The sequence below is a fragment of the Hippocampus guttulatus genome, chromosome 18 (assembly GCF_054856545.1).
Source record: "Hippocampus guttulatus isolate MCC_2025c chromosome 18, RoL_Hgut_1.0, whole genome shotgun sequence".
Taxonomy (NCBI): Eukaryota; Metazoa; Chordata; class Actinopteri; order Syngnathiformes; family Syngnathidae; genus Hippocampus; species Hippocampus guttulatus.
In genome coordinates, this window is record NC_141278.1 from 5,760,318 (window position 1) to 5,779,805 (window position 19,488).

The following is a 19,488-nucleotide window of genomic DNA, read 5'->3' on the forward strand; positions in this document are numbered from 1 at the left end:
TGGCAGTGGCGGCGTTAATGTTGGCGAGAGCTCTTCATCGCTACTGTCTGCCGGTACCGGTCCGCGGCCCGGCGATTGGGGACCACTGCTTGAGACACAAAATGCTCTTTAGGTTTTGAAGTTCGTTTGCTGACGTTTTGGTGTCCTGACGTCACGTACCGAGAGCCTCCCAGTACTTTGCGTTGTCCTCATGCCACCCGAAGTCTGAAAATTTATGTTGGAATTGGGGTTCAAACTCACGTTTCAGCCAATGAGCCAGGGCTAGTTCAATGTTGTTTATTTCATAGTCAAATGCAGTTTAGTATGGTTATAGAATCGCCCGAGATAAGTAATTTCAGAATTGTAAAAGCGGTTGTTGGTTTTTAATTTTGGCCCGCAGAGACGTTTACTAGTAATTGGTGCCCTCTGGCTCCCCCTAGTGGTGAAAACCTGGAACTGATAATAATAATAATTTAATTTTATGTTCAAAACATGAAACACCAGTCAAGCTAACAAAGACAATGAAGTTCTCACAGAGAGCACAAACCCCACCACGTGCGACGCGTTGTAAGGAGGACTTGCCTTTTCCCGCGGGCCGTAAGTTGGAGCGCCAAACCGAGTTGACGTCTCCCTTTCGACAACACTGCACCACTCCAAATACTGTGGCTAATGTCAGGTTGTCAGCTACAATACCCGAAGTGAGCCAAACAGGGGCGGACGTGGGGTGACTCTATTAAGACACAACAGCGTGAGAAACGGCATCGACGCCCCAACGGACATTTTAACAAACTGCATGAACGCATGTCGACAGAAAAAAACTCACAGGTGTATTCTTTGTCCTCTGCAGAAAACATCTCTATTCCTGCAGCTTATTGAGTGATTTACAGTTGTGAAGAAAAATATGTTAATGTCAAGCCATGCTGATCCCAGTCAGGTAGAAGGTGGTTAGGATGTTGGTGGTGGTGGCGGCGGCGGCGTTGATGTCGGTGGGAGCTCTTCATCGCTACTGTTGTCTGCATCTGGAGCACCAGCCTGCTTGACCGAGTCTGTGAAGGGCGAGAGGCGGCGCACGCTGCCGGGTGTACACGGCAATCTTTCCCGAGCCCGCTCCGACGGGGCCGCTGTGTTGCCATCGGCCTCCGTCGCCGACAACCAGGGTGGGGTTAGTGTTGATGCTGCAGACTCCATTTCCAACATGAAGACCGGCTTCTCATTTTCAGCTAAATGCAAAAAAAATGGTTGGAGATGGCAAAAGCACTGTATTGTAGTAGTAGTACTAATTGTGATTTAAAACGACCAATAAGATGGATGTATTTCACCTTCCGCTTTCCAGAGGACCTTCATGGGGAGTGAATCATCTGATCCCTCGTAGCTGGAGGTGCTGTCCTCCTCGACGATATCGGGCTCTAGAAAATCAGTTTGTTATGAGTGTCCCTAATGAAGTGTATTCATCACTCGAGTTGCCTTATCTTCTTACCTTCGTTACCGTAACGGTAAAGTTTCCCACTTGACATCTGCAAGAGCAAGAGTTCAGTTATTCAATATTTTTTTTTGCCCTCCTGATATTCGATTACAAACATCATTTTAGCTGTTTCGGAAAAGGCATTTTGTGTCAAAGCAAAAGGAAATGGATGGTCAAACTTGACCTTATGGTCATGGAGTTTTTTGGGGTACTTTGCGACTGTCTTTGGAGCAATGCCCATCTTTGCCGACTTGAAAGACTCCAAACGATTTCTCATAGTTCTCTGGAAGATCTCCTGTGCTTCTTTTTTGTCCTTGTTGACGTCAATGTAGCTCCTGCTATATCTATGCCGGTGCTAGGACACGGAAAAACGCACGGGAGAGAAGAATTAATCAGACCGTGATCAAAATTCTGTGTATCAATTTTGCAAACGACAGATTGTCCTACCTGCTTTCTGCCTTTGTACAAGTGTTGTTGCAGCAGGTGGTGACTGATGTCTTCTGTTTGCTTCGCGCCCTTGAGGGACTGCTCGTGCATTTCCAAGCTCACCGAAGGCCAAGCTTCTCTTCTACTTCATGTCAAAGTATCACAGTGTCAAACGCAACTGTATTATCTTTGACTAGATCGATTTTTTGTTGTATTGATACTGTATTGCGGCTGAAAAGTTTGACTCACCCCAACGTGGACAGCGCACCGCGATCGTCTCCCATGTTAGCCATGATGTCGGGCATCACCTCGGAAGATTTTTGCGCAAACTTTTTCTCAATTTCAATAACTCCCGACTGATTCCGAATCAGTCCCAAAGAGCCGTTGCGTTCACCCTGCAAGCAAAGTAAGGAAACACTTGAAACATCAGGAAATCTTTTTTTGGTTTGTTTTGCCACTTTAAGCCTTTCATGCAACCTGATAACATGATAAACTGGCCACTGCAGTAACCACTGTCCCTGAACGATATACAGGTAATTGCATATATCTTTGGTCCAATAGCCTAAAAGTGATTTTCAACTTATTGTCAAAATATCACACAAGAAAAAACATTACAGATCTGTTTGCGAAAAAATTTTCAGTGTAGGTTTTCAGGTAATCCACAAAGATTGAATTGAGGTATTTCTTTTTTCGTTTTCCAAAAATATGATTTAAAAATTACTTACTCTAAAAACAAATTTGCTCCGAAAAAAGAATCACACCGAGAAGCTACGACTAGCCAGGATTTCCCGCAAATAATGCCATAAATCTGCGAATAGGTGAATTTCTCAACGTCTGTGTTGTTATGCAGCGCCCACCTCGGTGACGTAGCTGATGGCATCCTTGAGGTTGAGCCGGTGGAACACTTTGAAGACGTAGTCGCGATTCTTCCTCGCCGATGGCTTCATCAAAATTGGCGCCACCCACTTCTCTTCAAAATGATTCCACCTGCACGGCAAGTCAAGGTTACGGCTCCATCCGAACACATCTGGTTTCGATGACGACAAAAGAATTTCACATACTTGTCCATCATGTAGTTGTGACCAAATTGTCCAGCTATATCTTCAATTGCAACGAGCATGTGATCGAAGACCTAAATAAGACAGACAGGATGGTGCAGGTTCCCTGTTGTAATACAGACTGTTAATGTGAAACTTTTTTTGTTAACTTCACCTTATTCTGCACTGTTTCTATGAGCGTGTGCTCCGTCTCTGAAGCCCTCTTTACTTTCAGCCAAGTGACAAGAGGTTTCAGTGCCAGTCCCTGCAGCCAGTAAATCGAAAATACTGAGCCACATCAGATCATCTCAGATCCTCTCAACACATCAAAACATACCTGAAGGATGACAGTGAAATAAACGACAATCAGAGTGGTGGAGACCATTAAATTCTTCTCCTTGATTTCGTTTTCATCCAGCATCATTGCCAGGCCGTAGGCCACCGCCCCTCGCAGGCCACCGTAGCTCATGATAATCTGATCGATGACCTCCAGTTGCATCAGCCGGAATTTGTTCATGATCCAGGTGAGGAAAAAGACTCCTTTTTGTACACAGCAAAACACAAACCCACCGCATCTTGTGGAAAAACGCCATCACACGGTCTCCATTTTACCTGCTCAAAACTCACCGATGAAGCGATAGACAAAGATGAAGACGAGTGTGATCAGGACAAAGCCCGTGTTCCACACCCATAACGTCTTATCGATGGCCGAAATTCCAAGGAAAACAAAAACGGTGGTTTCGGATCCGTTGGCGAGCACCTTCATGGCATATCGGACTGTGGTGACGGACCTTTCGTCCATGTTTGCGTTGATGTACTTTTTGCAGGACACGCCACAAAAGACGGTCCTGCGGTGATAAAAAAACGGATCAGAGAAGCAAATCAATGCTTGGTTTCAATTAGTCCCCTATAAGTCCCCTAAAATCAAATACCCAAACCATCCTGGCGTTGTTTTGGAAACATATCTACTCCAATGAGAGGCAATAGTCCCGATACACTAGAAAAGTGTTTTTCAAACTTGTTTGAGCCAAGGCACACTTCTTTCATTGAAAAAATCTCGCGGCACACCACTAGCTGAAAATGTCTCCACAAAAAAAGCTTATTTTACCAATTAACGTGTTACATTGTTACTATAACCGTTTTTTTAACATTGAAGAACTACGTTATAAAAGCTTGAATTAGAATCAAATAAGCACAAATAAAAAAAGTGTTTTTTAAATCTTGCATATTTGTTTCACCGTCGTCCTGCATTCATGCGTCACAAATTCAAGGTCAAGGTCTTGTCAAGGCTTGTCTCTAGTCTAAACACAAGGCAATTGGCTAGCAGTCGCTGCTCCCTAGCGGTTTGAAAGGGTACTACATGATTACTTTGCCGGGCGATTGACCGCACAGGCATAACAATTTGATATTTTCCCGCGGCACACCGGCACTGGGTTTGAAAAACACTGCACTAGATAAATGGATTGATAACAGACATGGCATACCGAAACAGACCATACAAATAAAAAAATTTTAAAAAAGTTTTATGTCTTTAAATCGCACTTACGCAAGAATGGCAGAAAGCGAGAGCATCTCAGCGGTGAGGTAGGAGAGGTACCCCACCACAAAGATGAAGCCCGGCTCAATGATCTGGATGCTTCTGGTGTATCGGGTCAGGAGAGAGAGCAGCAAACCAAACACGAGACCGAGGAGGGAGCCACCAACTGCCACCAAAAAAAGGGAAACTGGACACAACAGTTGGGGGGGTACATGTCCCTGGAATCAATCAATCAATCAATCACCATGCTCCTTCAGACAGGGAATTTTCACGCCTTACCTACTGCACTGAATATATCCAAAAAATCAATGTAGGGTTTGTACTGGGGAATAAACGCCTCGATCGTATTGAAGAGTATCTACAATCAACAGCACAGCACACGATTGTTCATGGAAGTGAAATTGGACGCAATGTCTTCAGAAAAGCGAGGCTCGTCAACACATCTTGCTGTTTCATTGAATTTGTGAGCAAAGGTGAACACATTTCTCCACTTTGTATTCATGAAGGTAGCATACTCACCACAGTCACACCATCATTGAGGAGTGACTCTCCGAACACCAGAATGAAAAGGACCTCATTGACGTGGACCTCTTCAAACACGGAAAAAACAGCCACCGGGTCCACGGCGGCAATCACGCAGCTGAACAAAAGATAATGTAGCAAGTTCATGTCCAATTCACCTGCAAGGAACAAAAGGCGAAAGAGATACATGTTTGGATGTGAAATTAAATTTCATGAAGTCATTTGTTAAGGTGAATTGGAAACCAATTGATTGGCCCTGCAATGTTTCATTCCGAGTAGGAACCGACCAGCGTCCTCTTACCCATGGCTCCTCCCTTCTGACAGCCCCACAGGGTGAACCCCAAACTGACAGTATTCCACAATGTCCCAATGACGGCGTAGACCAGAATGGTTCCAATGTTTCGGAAGAACAGTTTGTTTGGCATGAAATAGCCGGCGTCCAGGACGATTTGTGGAAGCAGGTAGAAGAAGAATACGTTCGGGGTCAGTTTGAAAAGGTGCACTGTGTTTGAAGCCCAGATGATGACACCCAGGATGAAGCCAAAGCAAATGAGCAGGGCGCTCTCTGGGATTATGCAGGTCACATGATGATTGGCCTCGATCACTGTGGAGAAACGCAGTTTGAGATTTTAAAGCATTGTGTTTTGTTTTGTTTTTCCCCCCCTGCAGAGTTCAAACAAAATCATCATCTGGAGTAGTTCACAATCAAAAACAAAAACTACAACTAATTAGCCGCCAGTCATGGGAACACCCCTGCAGCCTCATATTGACCTGTTAGTTTAGGGTTCAGGATCTTTGCTGAAACAGTGTTGGAATATCCACCTCAGGGGCCAAAAAAATTCCACCCCTCACTTGCGAAAAAATGCTCATAAAACGAGCAAACGGGTACAGGGCGACGGGACCTGAGGCAGCTGAGATGATGGGAAATCAGCAATATTTCTCCCTGATTTGGTTTTAAATTACGATCCAAAATAATAATTTAAAAAATAAACTCAAAATGATCAATTTAGTGTTATACTGTGGTAACACTCTGTTTCGAGTAAATCATGCTTAAAACCCAGCAGTCACCTCGCTGGCGCACACCAGAATGTTGACAGTAATAATGCGAGCTTAGTAATGCTAGCGCTGCCATTTTTGAAAATGACTTTGATCATATTTCTTGGCTGGTTGAAATAAGATAAGAAATCCTTTATTAGTTTCGCAATGGAGAAATTCCCAATTCACTGCAGCAAAGTTATGAAAGGAAGAAGTAGAAGAACAAAATATAGGAGCTGCTGGAAAGACAGCCACTCTCGCGGCGCCATCTTTAAGTCAAAATAACAAAATAACACAACACAAAACATAAAACACAGATAGTCGTGCAATCTTAAATCACTTTTCCTGCATACACTTTGTTGTTTGAAGCAGTTATAGATGAGAGAGGAGAGGATCAAAGTGTCCTTTCACCAGTGGATCAGAGACATCATGTTGAAAAATGTGCACACGTCTGCTACAAGCTAAGTTTTGAAAGAATGAAGCTACATTCAGATCTTGCAAGCAGGTTCTAAACTCTGCATGTCCCATTTAAGATGCAGAAATGTTGACAATATCGTGGGCCAGCTAGCGGTCCCATTGAGATGAATTTGAAAGCTGAGCACTTTGACAGGTTCCCAAGTGCATAATAAATTAAAAGTATTATCGTTGAAAAAATGAAGACCATAGGCTGTTGGGGATAAATGAATACAATTTCATGGAACAAATATTTGAATTTCCTTTGTATGTCACCACAGAAGATCACAGATCAATTTGTTTTCAAACAAATGCCGATATTCCAGATCTTTCTTACTTACCTAGTTTTGACAAAAATGCCAACAGTACCCCAATTGCAACGACATAAGGCCCCTCCACGTGATCCCACCTGAAGGACACAATGGCTATCCTGCTGCCATTACCACTTGTTTGGGTTCTGGAATCGTGATGCTTTGCTGTCTCATCCCTATTTCCGACCGGGGACCCAAGGACCACAAAAATTAGCAGCACTGAGCAGAGGAGCCAAATGTATACAAATCCACAAGGCTGCATTTGATCAATTCATTGCTTGGAGGCAAGAAAAAGAAAGACACTCTTGCCCTTGAGCCCCAGATGTACGTCAGTCAGTTAAAACTTTCTTTGGCTTCTGACAAGTTCTTTCTTATTACACTTCTTGCTTCTACCTCCTCTCGTTTTCATCTTTAAACCGCTAACCGTGAGTGTGTGTCCCTTGTAGACGGGCTATGGAATAACTAGCCCCGAGTGGAATCACGTAGTCCTTTGGACGTAAAATGCTCTTTAGTCTTTGAAGTTCGTGTGATGACGTTTTGGTGTCCTTACGTCACGGACCGAGAGCACGGAAGTCTGAAAATATATGTTGGAATCGGGGTTCAAACTCACGGTTCAGCTAATGGGCTAGAGCTAGTTTATCGTTGTTTATTTCATAGTCAAATGCGGTTTAGTATGGTGATAGAATCGCCCGAGATAAGTAATTTCAGAATTGTAAAAGTGGTTGTTAGTAATTACTTTGTCCCGCGGAGACGTTTCCTGGTAATTGGTGCTCTCTGGCTCCCCGTAGTGGTGAAAACATGTAACTGGTAATAATAACAATTTTATTTTCAAAACATGATTGTTTAATAAGAACCGGATTGTACTTTTAGGGGTACAACGGCCCTTCCCAGGAAAAAATATACAAAACAAATATCTCACAAACAGCTTGCCCTATGTGGTTGTTATTAGTGTACACTTGACCAGTTATTCCCACACTTTTATGAGCCACGGTGCATATTTTACATTTGAAAAAAAAGTATAATAGAAGTATAATTAGACATTTTTTGTTTGTTTGTCAAACAATTAGCCCCATGTGATTGTTCCTCGTGTAAAAACTTACATTTGAAAAACTAAATACATCCCTTAATCATGAAGTCAGCTAGTTGTTTAGCTATTCGTGTTTTATCTCATGGGCTGGTGTGTTGAAATACAATCTAGATTCGGAAAAAAAATCTATTTAATGCTACATTGAAGCCTTCCCATCACTTGACTTGAATGGATTATCTTCATAAATAAAAAGCTGTATATACAATACAATACATGCTGATTTGTATATATTACATATCTTCAAAAATGTCTTTACAATTTGGCCAAGATGCCCTATTTCATTTTTCACCTGATACTATGTATGCATTAACATGCTCAGTAAATAATGTGCATGCATGCTTCTCGCACACGTCTTTAGCAAATGGTGAAGATGGAGTTACTTGGGTCCAAGTGTCAAGAGTACAAAGGTTATAATGGGGTTGAGTTTAACCAGTCTCACAGAAAAAGAAACACATTCCCTTGACAATATTTCTAGTGGAGCCAGTGCAAAGTCTGAGGTAATGTTCTGTGTCTTTTGGGAGTTAAAGGAAATGATGAGGGAGGCTAAATGTGACCCCCGTGTCTGTCAGAAGGTGGCGGCGGCGGCGGCGGCGGTGGCGGTGGCGTCAACGGTGGTGGAAACTCATCTTCGTCCCTCTCTTGTGTGGCGGGTGCATCTGCTTGCATGAAGGAGTCTGTGGAACGAGTACTGATACGTAGCGGGGCGAGGCGCCGCAGGTTGCTGGGTGTCCACGGCAGCCTCACTTGGGCCCTCTGCGAGGGGGCCACCATGCCGCTATCGAGCTCAGCCTCGGCTAACCACGGTGGGATCTGCATGGGCGCCATGTAGTCCAGCTCTGGCATGAAGGCAGGATTCTCAATACCAGCTGGAAATTGAAAAAATGTTTTTGGTTTTTTTTTCCCCCCCAAGTGTGGAAAAAACAATTGAGCTGATGGATTCATTTTACCTCCCACTCTGTAGGTGACCCTCATGGCGAGTGAGTCTCCTGATGCTTCATAGCCAGATGCGCTGTCTCCCTCTGAGAACTCAAAATCTAGAACAAAAGATGTTGTAAATGTCACGTGGAACTACGTATGATTTTCATTATTTTTATTTTGTCGCTGTGTGGAGCTCTGATACGAACCTTCATCACCAGAATGATAGCTTTTGCTTTTATCTGTTGATTTTCTGGATGGCATCTGCAATACAGAAGAACGTCTTGACATACAGCCGATGATGGGCCAGGCCAGCAAGGCCTTTTGCTTGTCTAAATTGTCTTAATTTGTTTGCCAACAGTCTATTATTCTCTTTCTTGTCTTCATTACTTTTCCGTGGCTGTTATAGTGCGTTTTTCTAAACGGTTGTATGTTTTCTATAACCACATTACTATGCAAAACTGTGACAGCGGTGGATTAAGTTGGGTAAGTCCCCACCCACTAAAGTCCCAGGTACCAAATGTACAGCCCGCCACTCTATACAGCCAATGATAAATACATGCCCAGAACTGAATGACACAACCCTGTTTGACCTTTTGTTGCTGGTCTTTCTTTTGGTGCTTGGTTATGGTCTTCGGCGGAGCGACACCCATCTTTGCTGACTTAAACGACTCCAAACGACTTCTCATGGTCCTCTGGAAGATCTCCTGCACCTCATTTTCATCTTTGTTGACCTCAAAATGACTCCGGCTGTACCTGTGCCGGTGCTGGGTTTGTTTGTTTTTTTGAGGATGAACGTGAGTCACTCAGTGCACAGTTCATTCTCCAGATGAAACTTTGATCGGCGCCGACAGAAGTCGCTACCTGTTTCCTGCCTTTGTACAAGTGCTGCTGCAGTAGATGGTGGCTGTTGATGTCCTCTGCTTCCCTCACACCTTTGATGGTCTGCTCGTGCATTTCCAAGCTCACTGATGGTACTGGGTCTCGTCTGTTAAGGTAAAAGCATCACAGTTGTGTCCTGTTACGTTCAGGCGTCAAAATATTTTGGGTTCCTATAGCAGGAAACCTGGACTTTATAATTCAATATTTCCATATATATGATAAAGTTTGGCTCACCCCATGGGTGACACTGGACCACGATCATCCGCCATGTCAGCCATGATGTCTGGCATCACCTCTGAGAATTTTTCCCCATACTTCTTCTTGAAGTCAACAAATGCCGATTCATTACGGATAAACTCCAGAGAGCCCCTGCGTTCGCCCTGCACAAATGGGATAATTGTTCTTTTTAATGTTTGCTCATCAAAAATAAAATGAAAATGGTCTTCAAAATGGTCGCTTACCTCAGCCACGTAACTCATAGCATCCTTAAGGTTCAGCTTATGGAAAACTTTAAAGACATAGTCACGATTCTTCCTTGCGGATGGCTTCATGAAAATTCCAGACATCCATTTCTCCTCAAAATGACTCCACCTTCACCGAAAGCAAAAAAACCCCAAAAATATGAATTCAAACAGTTCATATTTTAAATCTGAATCAAAGTGTTGTCATACTTGTCTCTCATGTAGTTGTGTCCAATTTGCCCGGATATATCTTCGATGGCGACAAGCATGTGATCAAAGACCTGAAAACAAATACTTTAAGTCTTCAAAGTTCATGCCGACAGGTGCTAAAAATGAACCCTGACTGAAATTCACCTTGTTCTGCACTTTTTCGATAAGCGTGATGTCGCACACCGCAGCTCTCTTGACTTTGAGCCAAGTGACAAGAGGTTTCATAGTTACTCCCTGCAACCCAAAGATAGAACATCAGGGTTGTCAAATGGAGGACAAAAAAAACATGGCCGAACTTTGGCAGAAGTCTTTTGGAGACATAAAATGATTACCTGAAGGATGACAGTGAAATAAACGACAATCAGAGTGGTGGAGACCATTAAATTCTTCTCCTTAATCTTGTTGTCATCCAGCATCACTGCCAGGCCGTAGGCAACTGCCCCTCGCAGGCCACCGTAGCTCATGATAATCTGATCGATGACCTCCAAGGGCACCAGCCGGAATTTGTTCATGATCCATGTGAGGAAAAAGACTCCTGTTGAACAGCATATCGCGAGTCTTCAGCTATCACAATCACATTTAGGAAACTTCACCTCAAGCACAACTAAAATCTTACCGATGACGCGATACACAAAGATGAAGAGGAGTGTGAGGAGAATAAAGCCCGTGTTCCACACCCATAGTGTCTTATCGACGGCCGAGATTCCAAGGAAAACAAAAATGATGGTTTCGGACCCGTTGGCGAGCACCTTCATGGCATATCTGACTGTTGTGACGGACCTTTCGTCCATGTTTGCGTTGATGTACTTTTGGCAGCTAACGCCACAGAAGACGATTCTGTAGTGAGAAAGTGCAACAGATTTACAAAGAGACTGGGACGAGGTAGGAACTTCACAAAATAACGGAGTGGTCTTTCAATAGCACTTACGCAAGAATGGCAGAAAGAGAGAGCATCTCAGCAGTAAGGTAGGAGAGGTACCCCAACACGAAGATGAAGCCCGCCTCAATGATCTGAATGTTTTTAGTGCATCTGGTTAGAAGAGAGAGCAGCAAACCAAACACCATGCCAAGGAGGGAGCCGCCGAATGCCACCACAAAGAACGAAACTGGAGACAAAGGGAGAATGTTTTATATCAAATATTATAAATATTATTCTAACATGTCATATGATGACGACTACTTACTTATTCCTTTGATGATCTCCACAGCGTCAATTTGGGATCCTCCCAGGGAGACAAATGAATCAAACACATTGAAGAGCACCTAAAGTTAGAGAGGGAGGATTTTTAGTTTTTGGCTGCTGGAAGAAATCATGTGGTTACTTGGTGCGTTATAAAACACAGGACAACAGAACAAAAGAACAAATTAACTGGCCAACAAGAACAAGGGCATGAGCATTGAACCTTGTGGCACACCACATATTTCATGAGTAGTGTAATCAGTCATTTAGTGGTACAAACTTTGATCTGCCCGAAAAGAGTATGCGTTGTCAATGATGCATACGTTCAAATTTAGGGTTGACAGTTATGATTGGAGATGATGTCTTGAGTTTCTTTATGTTTTGACTCCGGCAAATTCACTACAGGTGCGTAAACCACATTGGAATGATTCATTGACTTCATGCTAGGATGTGTGCCAGGAGACCACAAACAGAAATGGACAGAATTGTATTTTCCACAACAATTTGGAACATTGTCCTGTTCAGAAACCTTTCACGGCAGTCGTACTAAAATAGAGCATACGAACCACTGTCACGCCATCGTTGAGCAGCGACTCTCCAAACACCAGGATGAAGAGGACCTCATTGACATGGACCTGTTCAAACACAGCGAGGACGGCCACCGGGTCCACGGCGGCAATCAGACTCCCGAAAAGCAGGTATTGCAGCAGCCCGATGTCCAGATCGCCTGCAAAAGGTCAGAGGATAGATTGTCACTTTGCAGCGACAAAATAATGTTTTTAAATTTTAGTTGGACTTTAATCAGCGCTTGTGCTCAGTTTTGAGTTATTCATTAGACTAACGTCGGAACTTTGATCTGCATATGCAGTATACGTACAGTATGGCTACTTTTTACCCTGTGTTGGATCCAAATTTTGACCCAAGGTTTCCCTTCTTACCCATGGCTCCTCCCATGTGGCAGCCCCACAGCGAGAGTCCCACGCTAGCAGCGTTCCAGCAGGTCCCAATTATAGCGTAGACAAGGATGGTCCCCATGTTACTGAAGAACAGCTTATTTGGCATGAAGTAGCCCGCATCCAGGATGATTTGAGGCAGCAGGTAAAAGAAGAAGACGGTCGGGGTCAACTTGAAGGTCTGCACCTTGTCCGCACCCCAGATCATCCCACCGAGGATGAACCCAAAGCAAATGAGCAGGGCGCTCTCCGGGATGATATTCGTCACATGATGGTTGGCCTCAATTACTGTTGAAACAAAAAGAAATGAGAATGGTTAAGGGAGTCTGTGGAATTATTTACAATCTCGATTCAAATCAACTTTTTAAAAATGTTACACTCTTTTGCCTGCCAGACCGGCGTTCAGACGCAAACAAAATAACAAAATCCTAAAACTTAAACTTGAATGCGGTTGCAAAATTTGCAAATCATCAACTGTTGAACTTTTTGCCTTGGGCATATCATTAACCATGGTGGCTGTGTATATAAATGCCCAGAAATATCTTTGCATAACTAAATAGACGTTTGGTTAAGGATCCTTGACTTTATGGCTTAATAATCAAGCCCAGTGAACCTGTGAAAAAGGCACATTTCACAATGTTGATTTATGTCAGTGGGGATGATTTGTGTTGTGGGGTTGCATTCGTTAGGATTAGAAAGCTTTTTTTCAGGGGTCACGGGGGGGTGCTGGATCCTATCCCAGCCGGCTTCAGGCAGTAGGCGGGGGGACACCCTGAACCGGTTGCCAGCCAATCACAGGGGACACAGAGACGAACAACCAACCGGGCTCACATTCACAACTCGGGACAGTTGAGAGTGTTCAATCAGCCTGCCATGCATGTTTTTTGGAATGTGGGAGGAAACCGGAGTACCCGGAGAAAATCCACACAAGCACGGGGAGAACGTGCAAACTCCACACCGGGAGGCCAGAGCCGGGATCGAACCCACGACCTCTGCACTGTGAGGTCAAAGTGCTAATCACTGGATCAGCGGGCCGCCTGCAGCGTCTATAATAATTAAAAATGAAGGCTGCATCTTCCCCTGTTCTTTTTTCCATCAATGTTTCTATGAACAACCTTTTTGTTTGTTTGTTTGTTTGTTTTTTAATGACATACCCAGTTTTGACAAAAACGCAACCATGACCCATAATGCGATCAGATAAGGGGTCTCCACATGATGCCACTTAAAAGACACGACGGGTATTCCGGTGATGCTGGAAGCGTGGCCGTGTTCACTTGCATCGGGTCCGGAATTTTGACGGTCGCCGTTCTCCACCGCAACCCCGGGGATGAAACAAATCAACAGTATTGACCCGAGAAGCCAAATGGGTGCATGTCCACGTGGTTCCATTTGGGACAAGAAAATACCAAAAGTCTCTCAAAAGATGACAAAGTCCCGTGATGTGAGGGAGGTTCACTGAAAGAGGAGTCAGACAGTCCGTCACACTTATTTTCCCTTTTTTTCTTGATGATCTCGATACATGACTACGGATCCCTTCTTCCTCCTGTAGTCCGGCGACAGAGCGAGCCGAATGCCGGACTCAGCTTTTTTATACGTTCAGTAACTCCTCTCTGACCAAAGTTGAGCGTTGAATTAAATGGAGCGTAACGGAAATCCACAAAAGGTGTCCAGTTATTCAGTCACATTTTGAAACACCCACCACCTTGTTTTTTGGTCTCAAATGTGTGACATGCTCACATGCGTCAACGTTTACCGTGACACTTTCAGAGTGGAGGATTAAGTAAAGTGTTACCGACAATTTGATTGATGTTCAATGAATAGCTCCGGATGCGTTTGCGGACATTTCCAACGGCTTCGTCCTGCAGGTTTGTTGCCGAGTAATGATTGACACCGCTGTTGCATAATCTTTAGTTAAAGCCTTCCCTTTTACGTAACTTGCCCAAAAACGATGGATAAGTGGTATTTGGAAAACCAACTTGGAACCCCAAAAATAAATAAATAAAAATCTGAACATGATAGCGAACACGAGCATTGTGATTTGCCTCCACGATGCTCACAATTTAACCATTTTTTTTTCACCATTTAGTTCTAGGGTGCATGAAAGGGTTCATTCGGTGATTATTTTGTGGACCCCAAATGGAACTCGCGCCACATCTTGAAAGTCACCGTGATGCAGGTATGTACGGGACAGTAAGCACATATTTTTAAAAAACCCTCTATATAAGAAGTTTATGAGCTGAAAGTGGGGGAAAAAAACCCATAAACGTCCCTGCTTTGTTCTTTTACGACACGTTGGGAAAGAAGCGCTGATGTCGCCGTGTATGTGCACATCTGACAAAATATAGATTAGCCAACACTGCATCATCCGACCTTTGCATGTTCCTTTCCATATAATGTACGGGTTCATCGTGTATTCTTTCACAAAGCGCTGATTCGGGCATGTTGACTGCAGGTTTTATTTGGCCGATTGTTCCTTCCTGTTTGAGCAGGACAAGGCACAAAAGCCTCGTTGGGAAGCATTGATAGTTTGACACGCGAGCTCTCCCGCAGGTGTGTCACTCTAATTACGTGTTAAATGACATCATATCGATGTGTACTGTATCAACTAATATTCGATTATTCAAGAGGTTTATTCAGTCAGTTTCGATTCAATACTGTTCACTCTTGTTTGTGGCTGCAATGTAGACTTGTACCGCCTCACAGATGGAAGTGTAGGAGACTGGACTCTCTCAGAATTGTTTGTTAATTATTTCTTTGTTGCATGTTCAAAAACCCCCCATAGAATTTATTTTGTGATTTCCCCGCTTGACTTTCTGTTTGCGTGCATTTTTTTGCTTTTCTTAGTGTCTTTGAAGTAATCGTTAATTTACGTTTTTTCAGAGGCGGTCTTTGATTTTAAAAGCCAACACCACAGCTCTCCTTTTTTCGGAGCTGCAACAGAAGCGTTTAACGTTTTGATTGGAACATTCATGACGCTCGATTCTCGTCAATCGTGCTGTATTCTCATGGCTGCACACTCGAGCAACAGCCTTGACGACTCACGAGATCGCATATCCTCCAGGATCATGGCTGTCCTTTAACCGGATCATATCCATCATTTTGAAAATGGCGACAACTCTCCAGACAGCTTAGGGAGTTATAAATGGAGCTTGCATGTGCATTGTAAAATCAGATAACGGTGATTTGACTGGGTAATACGAGCTACCGGTACGGGTCACCATGTTACATTTAGTAAAGGTGAAGTGTGCCGGGAATCACAGTTCAGCTTGTCATGAATCACACACTGTGCACTCGAGGTGGGTTGTAAAAGCAATTGCTAATCGAGATAACAGTTTTTCACTCTTAGAAAACGCAAATAAGCAAAACAAAATAGGCAGTTGGCCGTTACGGAGAGCCGAAGGAGTCAGTTGTAATTTTTGGCGGTAGTGATGGAGCGCTCCAAGTGCGACCTATCTGCATTAGAACAAAAGCAATCAATAGGCTAGTGGGTAAGTAGTTCAGCATGCTTGGTGGCTGCTCAAAACAAACAAAGGAAATAATCAATGACAAAGGTGACACGCTGCCTTATCACAGACTACCCGGAAAAGAGGGTCATTGTGCATTCTTTCGGATAAATACTCTCTTTTAATTGGAATTAACCCTTTCAGGGACAGCGAATACTACAGTGGACAGCTTATCGTGTTATCAGGTTTCGGGGTGCATGAAAGGGTGAAACAAGTCATTAGGAATACACTCCACCACACTACCAAAAAAAAAAAAAAATCCAGAAGCAAACGTGTTTGCCTTTTTAATTACCCTAACGTGACTTGACTGTAATGTGAAGTACCAAAAGAAAGAAAGCATTGTAAATCCCTGAACAGGAAACTAGATCTGGGAAAAATTGGCGTCATTGTCCGCCCTTCAACCCGTGAGGATGCGTGAGTTAAAGTCAACAGTGAGGGTGTGTGCGCATTTGTTGATGTTTGGACCGACCGTTCATCAGGAATACTTAAATCTATACGGTAGATAAGACGGCCAAACCACACCCCCATTCCACGCATACTCATGAAACTGGAATAAAATGGTGAGGGGGGGGGGGTCACGTTGTTCTAAACCGTATGACAAACGGAAGTACCATCCATCCGTGATAAGCACCTGAAAACATCACAACACAGTATGTTGCAACGTGTGACAACTGCATGCCGGTCATACACAGAATAACGTTGTCTTCATCGACCCCGCAGAAATTCTTCATCATATTCCACAAGGAAGATTGCATTCCCTTATTTATGTGTCATGAAGCGTACACAAACATGGGCGTACACGCAATCATTGACAGTGTCCACAGTGCTTCCCATGTTGTGGTGTATACACAAAAATAAGGACTCTGATCATTTGATGCCAAAAGGTCTTATACCATAATACTTTCCGCGATTGCTATTCTAGTTTGCAATGAGGCACTCGATGTTTCGAATATGCTGGTTACCTGAGAAGAGGGTCAAAATACGACAACAGCCCACAGTAGGATTCAATAAAACCCCGATATCAAAGTTTTCTTTCAATCAATGTTTTTTTTTTTTCCAAAATAAAAGCCAATTTTATTTTGACTCAACACAAAGATGTCATGGTGCACTACAGAAATCGGACGACCGGTATATTTATTGTTAGAAAACAGAAATTCTAGGTGTTTGAACAATATTAGATTTTTTAAAATTGATTAATTTGATAATCGATTAGTTGCTGATTAATCGATTAATCGTTCCGCCTCAAGTTGATTTTATGCCACTCTCCTTAAGTCTATTTTACTCTTTGTCCGATTGTCATCCGTGGAGGTTTAACCCTTTCGGGGACAGTGGTTGCTTCAGTGGACAGCTTATCATGTTTTCAGGTTACAGGGTGCATGAAAGGGTTAAAAGAAGTAACAAGAATGATTTGTCAAAGTAAGGATTGGAAATTACAGATTTTTTTTTATTTTTCTGAAAAAAAAGCGGAGTAAAAGTAAAAGGAGACAAAACAACGCTCAAGTAAAGTTAACATACCTGAACATTTGACCTAAGTATTATAATATAATATAATATAAGCATTTGTTACATTGTTACTTCTCACCACTAAAATGTTCTCATCGCTGCATTACCTTCATTTCACCTTATTTTATCACACAGCGGACATTCACACTGACTCACTGAGTTTGCAGATCCAGGAGACCAGAATCCACAGAGCCACCAAGTACGGGACAGAGACATGACTCCACTTCCAGGAGACAATCGGCAAAGTGGTGATGGGCCCACCGCCGTGACCCCCACCTTCACCGTGACTGTCTCCCGTCACATCATGACCAGAATCTGTCACATCGCCCGTCTCTGTGTGCGGACTTGAGGAGGTCGTCCCGTGATCACTGCTCGTTTCAGTCTCATGTCCGTTGTGTTCAGAGCGGGCCGCACCAGGCAGGCTGCATCCTTGGGAAACCATCAACACCACGCAAAGTAAAAGTGTTGTCCGCCGCATGGTTGCCATGCCGTTTTTATTGTTTCGACCTCAAAACAAAGTTTCAAAAGTGAAGCACAGGGTTGGTTCTCTGTAGTGTCTCCTGCTTGACGTTCAGACGTCTTTCACTTTGCTCTCATGCATACGTCCACATCTTTATCTGGCATGAGCACGGTGGCCGTCCCCTGTGGCTCAGCAGTCAGTCAAGGATCCTGTTTTTTTTTTTTTTTATTACAGCAGGTGAGCCTCAGCCCAACCTGATGCTTGTCTGTCTCCTCCCACTTTCTTCCTGGCTCAGCGAGTTCGTCCACTTCGTTCGACAGAAGATTCTGTGCCTTCATCGCTCCTTTATTGCCATAGACGCTTTATATGCTTCTTTCACTTCATGTTATAGTTGTTAAGTTACTATATAACTTAAGTACTATTTTAAACCGGACTTTGAAGTCGCCTCCATGTCTGAATTCCCTTCTTTGTGTGGGATTTGTTGAACGTCTATTTTTGTGAAAAACTCATAGCTTGATTTGTTGAAAAAACAAACAAACAAACAAAAAAATGTTGTAGCTTCCAAGTTTGGGAAATAAAATCCAGTTTTTTGAAGGAATCTAAAAATGCTCCACTCGGCCACTTTTTGTAGTGTGTCATTTGGCTTCCTATTTTATATGTGATATGTTTTGCTTGACTCTGAGTGTAGAGGTGTTAAAGAGATTCCAGACCGAATCATAAAAAAAATAAAAATAAAAAATAAAAATAAAAACTTGCTGCTGAATACATCGAGATGGAAATACTGTACCATGAAATAAAAGCTAAACTTTTGTCTCATATTCATCTCTTGTTCGGAAACCCAAATGAATTGACCTTGCCATTCCAATTGTGTTCATCTCCAATAAAAACAAATACGGGGCGATATACAATTTAAAGCGAAACGATGCCATTTGGTTCGATTCAATTCGCCTCCTTGTAAGCAAAACCGATTTTCTGGTTCAAATCAGTTTTCGTTAGACCATTAGCTTGAGGTTGCAAGGTTGTCACAGTTGAGGAAAAAGAGAACAGAAATCCAATATTGCACAACAGTGTTCCAAAATGACAAATCAAACACATAAATTCCCCACCGGGGAGGGTGTTTCGAGTCAAAATTGCAATATTTATTTCCTGGTGATATGCACGTGCAACGATTTGCTTAAGTGATAAGTACAACCTGATGAAATCCTGTCATATAAATTTTATAGCCATTCAGAGTCTCCGACTGCAACTCTTTTCCTGCTCGACCGTTTCCTTCATTTATAACTTCTGAGAAGGCTGATGAATGAAAAGGTAGTGAATTCAAGTAAAAAAATGCGGTGGATGAACTGCATGTGCACTTACATGCCAGCGCATGGTGGAGGAATATCATTCAGACAGCCAACTTACATCAAACTGAAGTCAAAGACATCCAGCCATGCAGAGAGCGGCACACTCAGTTCCATGCTGGTGTTCTCTTTCATCATCATACTGGCTGGGCAACGGACGCTGTTAGCACGTTGTTAGACAGTTTATGAGTCAACTTGATTGCAGCGATTGTTGACCTGCAGAGAAAAA

The 19,488-nt window shown here is 43.1% G+C and overlaps 2 protein-coding genes across 3 annotated transcripts; both read right to left on the minus strand.

Annotated features, from left to right (window-relative positions):
• Nucleotides 1-312: 312 nt before the first annotated feature.
• LOC147190821 (sodium/hydrogen exchanger 3-like) lies at nucleotides 313-7,338 on the minus strand. The gene is made up of 16 exons (XM_086136552.1): nucleotides 6,793-7,338; nucleotides 5,265-5,567; nucleotides 4,961-5,121; nucleotides 4,721-4,799; nucleotides 4,451-4,628; nucleotides 3,532-3,752; nucleotides 3,242-3,444; nucleotides 3,080-3,169; nucleotides 2,929-2,999; nucleotides 2,725-2,854; nucleotides 2,117-2,262; nucleotides 1,889-2,009; nucleotides 1,626-1,796; nucleotides 1,457-1,493; nucleotides 1,299-1,385; nucleotides 313-1,199 (listed from the first exon to the last, which is right to left on the minus strand). The coding sequence occupies exons 1-16, from the start codon at nucleotides 7,022-7,024 to the stop codon at nucleotides 925-927; spliced, it is 2,505 nt and encodes an 834-aa protein (XP_085992678.1). The 5' UTR covers nucleotides 7,025-7,338; the 3' UTR covers nucleotides 313-924.
• A 229-nt stretch (nucleotides 7,339-7,567) lies between these two features.
• Nucleotides 7,568-18,117, minus strand: LOC147190822 (sodium/hydrogen exchanger 3-like). Of its 2 annotated transcripts, none has more exons than XM_086137104.1 (16): nucleotides 17,613-18,117; nucleotides 12,436-12,738; nucleotides 12,064-12,224; nucleotides 11,502-11,580; nucleotides 11,246-11,423; nucleotides 10,934-11,154; nucleotides 10,650-10,852; nucleotides 10,462-10,551; nucleotides 10,318-10,388; nucleotides 10,108-10,237; nucleotides 9,881-10,026; nucleotides 9,629-9,752; nucleotides 9,358-9,531; nucleotides 8,974-9,028; nucleotides 8,797-8,883; nucleotides 7,568-8,715 (listed from the first exon to the last, which is right to left on the minus strand). In XM_086137104.1, exons 1-16 carry the CDS (start codon nucleotides 17,941-17,943, stop codon nucleotides 8,393-8,395), a joined length of 2,676 nt encoding a protein of 891 aa, XP_085993230.1. In that variant the 5' UTR covers nucleotides 17,944-18,117; the 3' UTR covers nucleotides 7,568-8,392. The 2 variants fall into 2 exon arrangements, with proteins under 2 accessions (XP_085993230.1, XP_085993231.1); XM_086137105.1 differs by lacking the exon at nucleotides 17,613-18,117 and adding an exon at nucleotides 13,605-13,998.
• Between the last annotated feature and the right edge of the window lie 1,371 nt (nucleotides 18,118-19,488).

Bases quoted from the DNA above. Each gene is read 5' to 3' on its own strand.
- LOC147190821 (XM_086136552.1), bottom strand. From the start codon at position 7,024: ATGCAGCCTTGTGGATTTGTATACATTTGGCTCCTCTGCTCAGTGCTG. The intron at 3,753-4,450 runs GTAAGTGCGATT...TTATCACCGCAG, and splicing joins TCGCTTTCTGCCATTCTTGC to GACCGTCTTTTGTGGCGTGT. The intron at 3,000-3,079 runs GTGAAGTTAACA...TGTCTTATTTAG, and splicing joins TAGAAACAGTGCAGAATAAG to GTCTTCGATCACATGCTCGT.
- LOC147190822 (XM_086137104.1), bottom strand. From the start codon at position 17,943: ATGGCAACCATGCGGCGGACAACACTTTTACTTTGCGTGGTGTTGATG. The intron at 11,155-11,245 runs GTAAGTGCTATT...TTCTCACTACAG, and splicing joins TCTCTTTCTGCCATTCTTGC to AATCGTCTTCTGTGGCGTTA. The intron at 8,716-8,796 runs GTAAAATGAATC...TTCAATTTCCAG, and splicing joins GGTCACCTACAGAGTGGGAG to CTGGTATTGAGAATCCTGCC.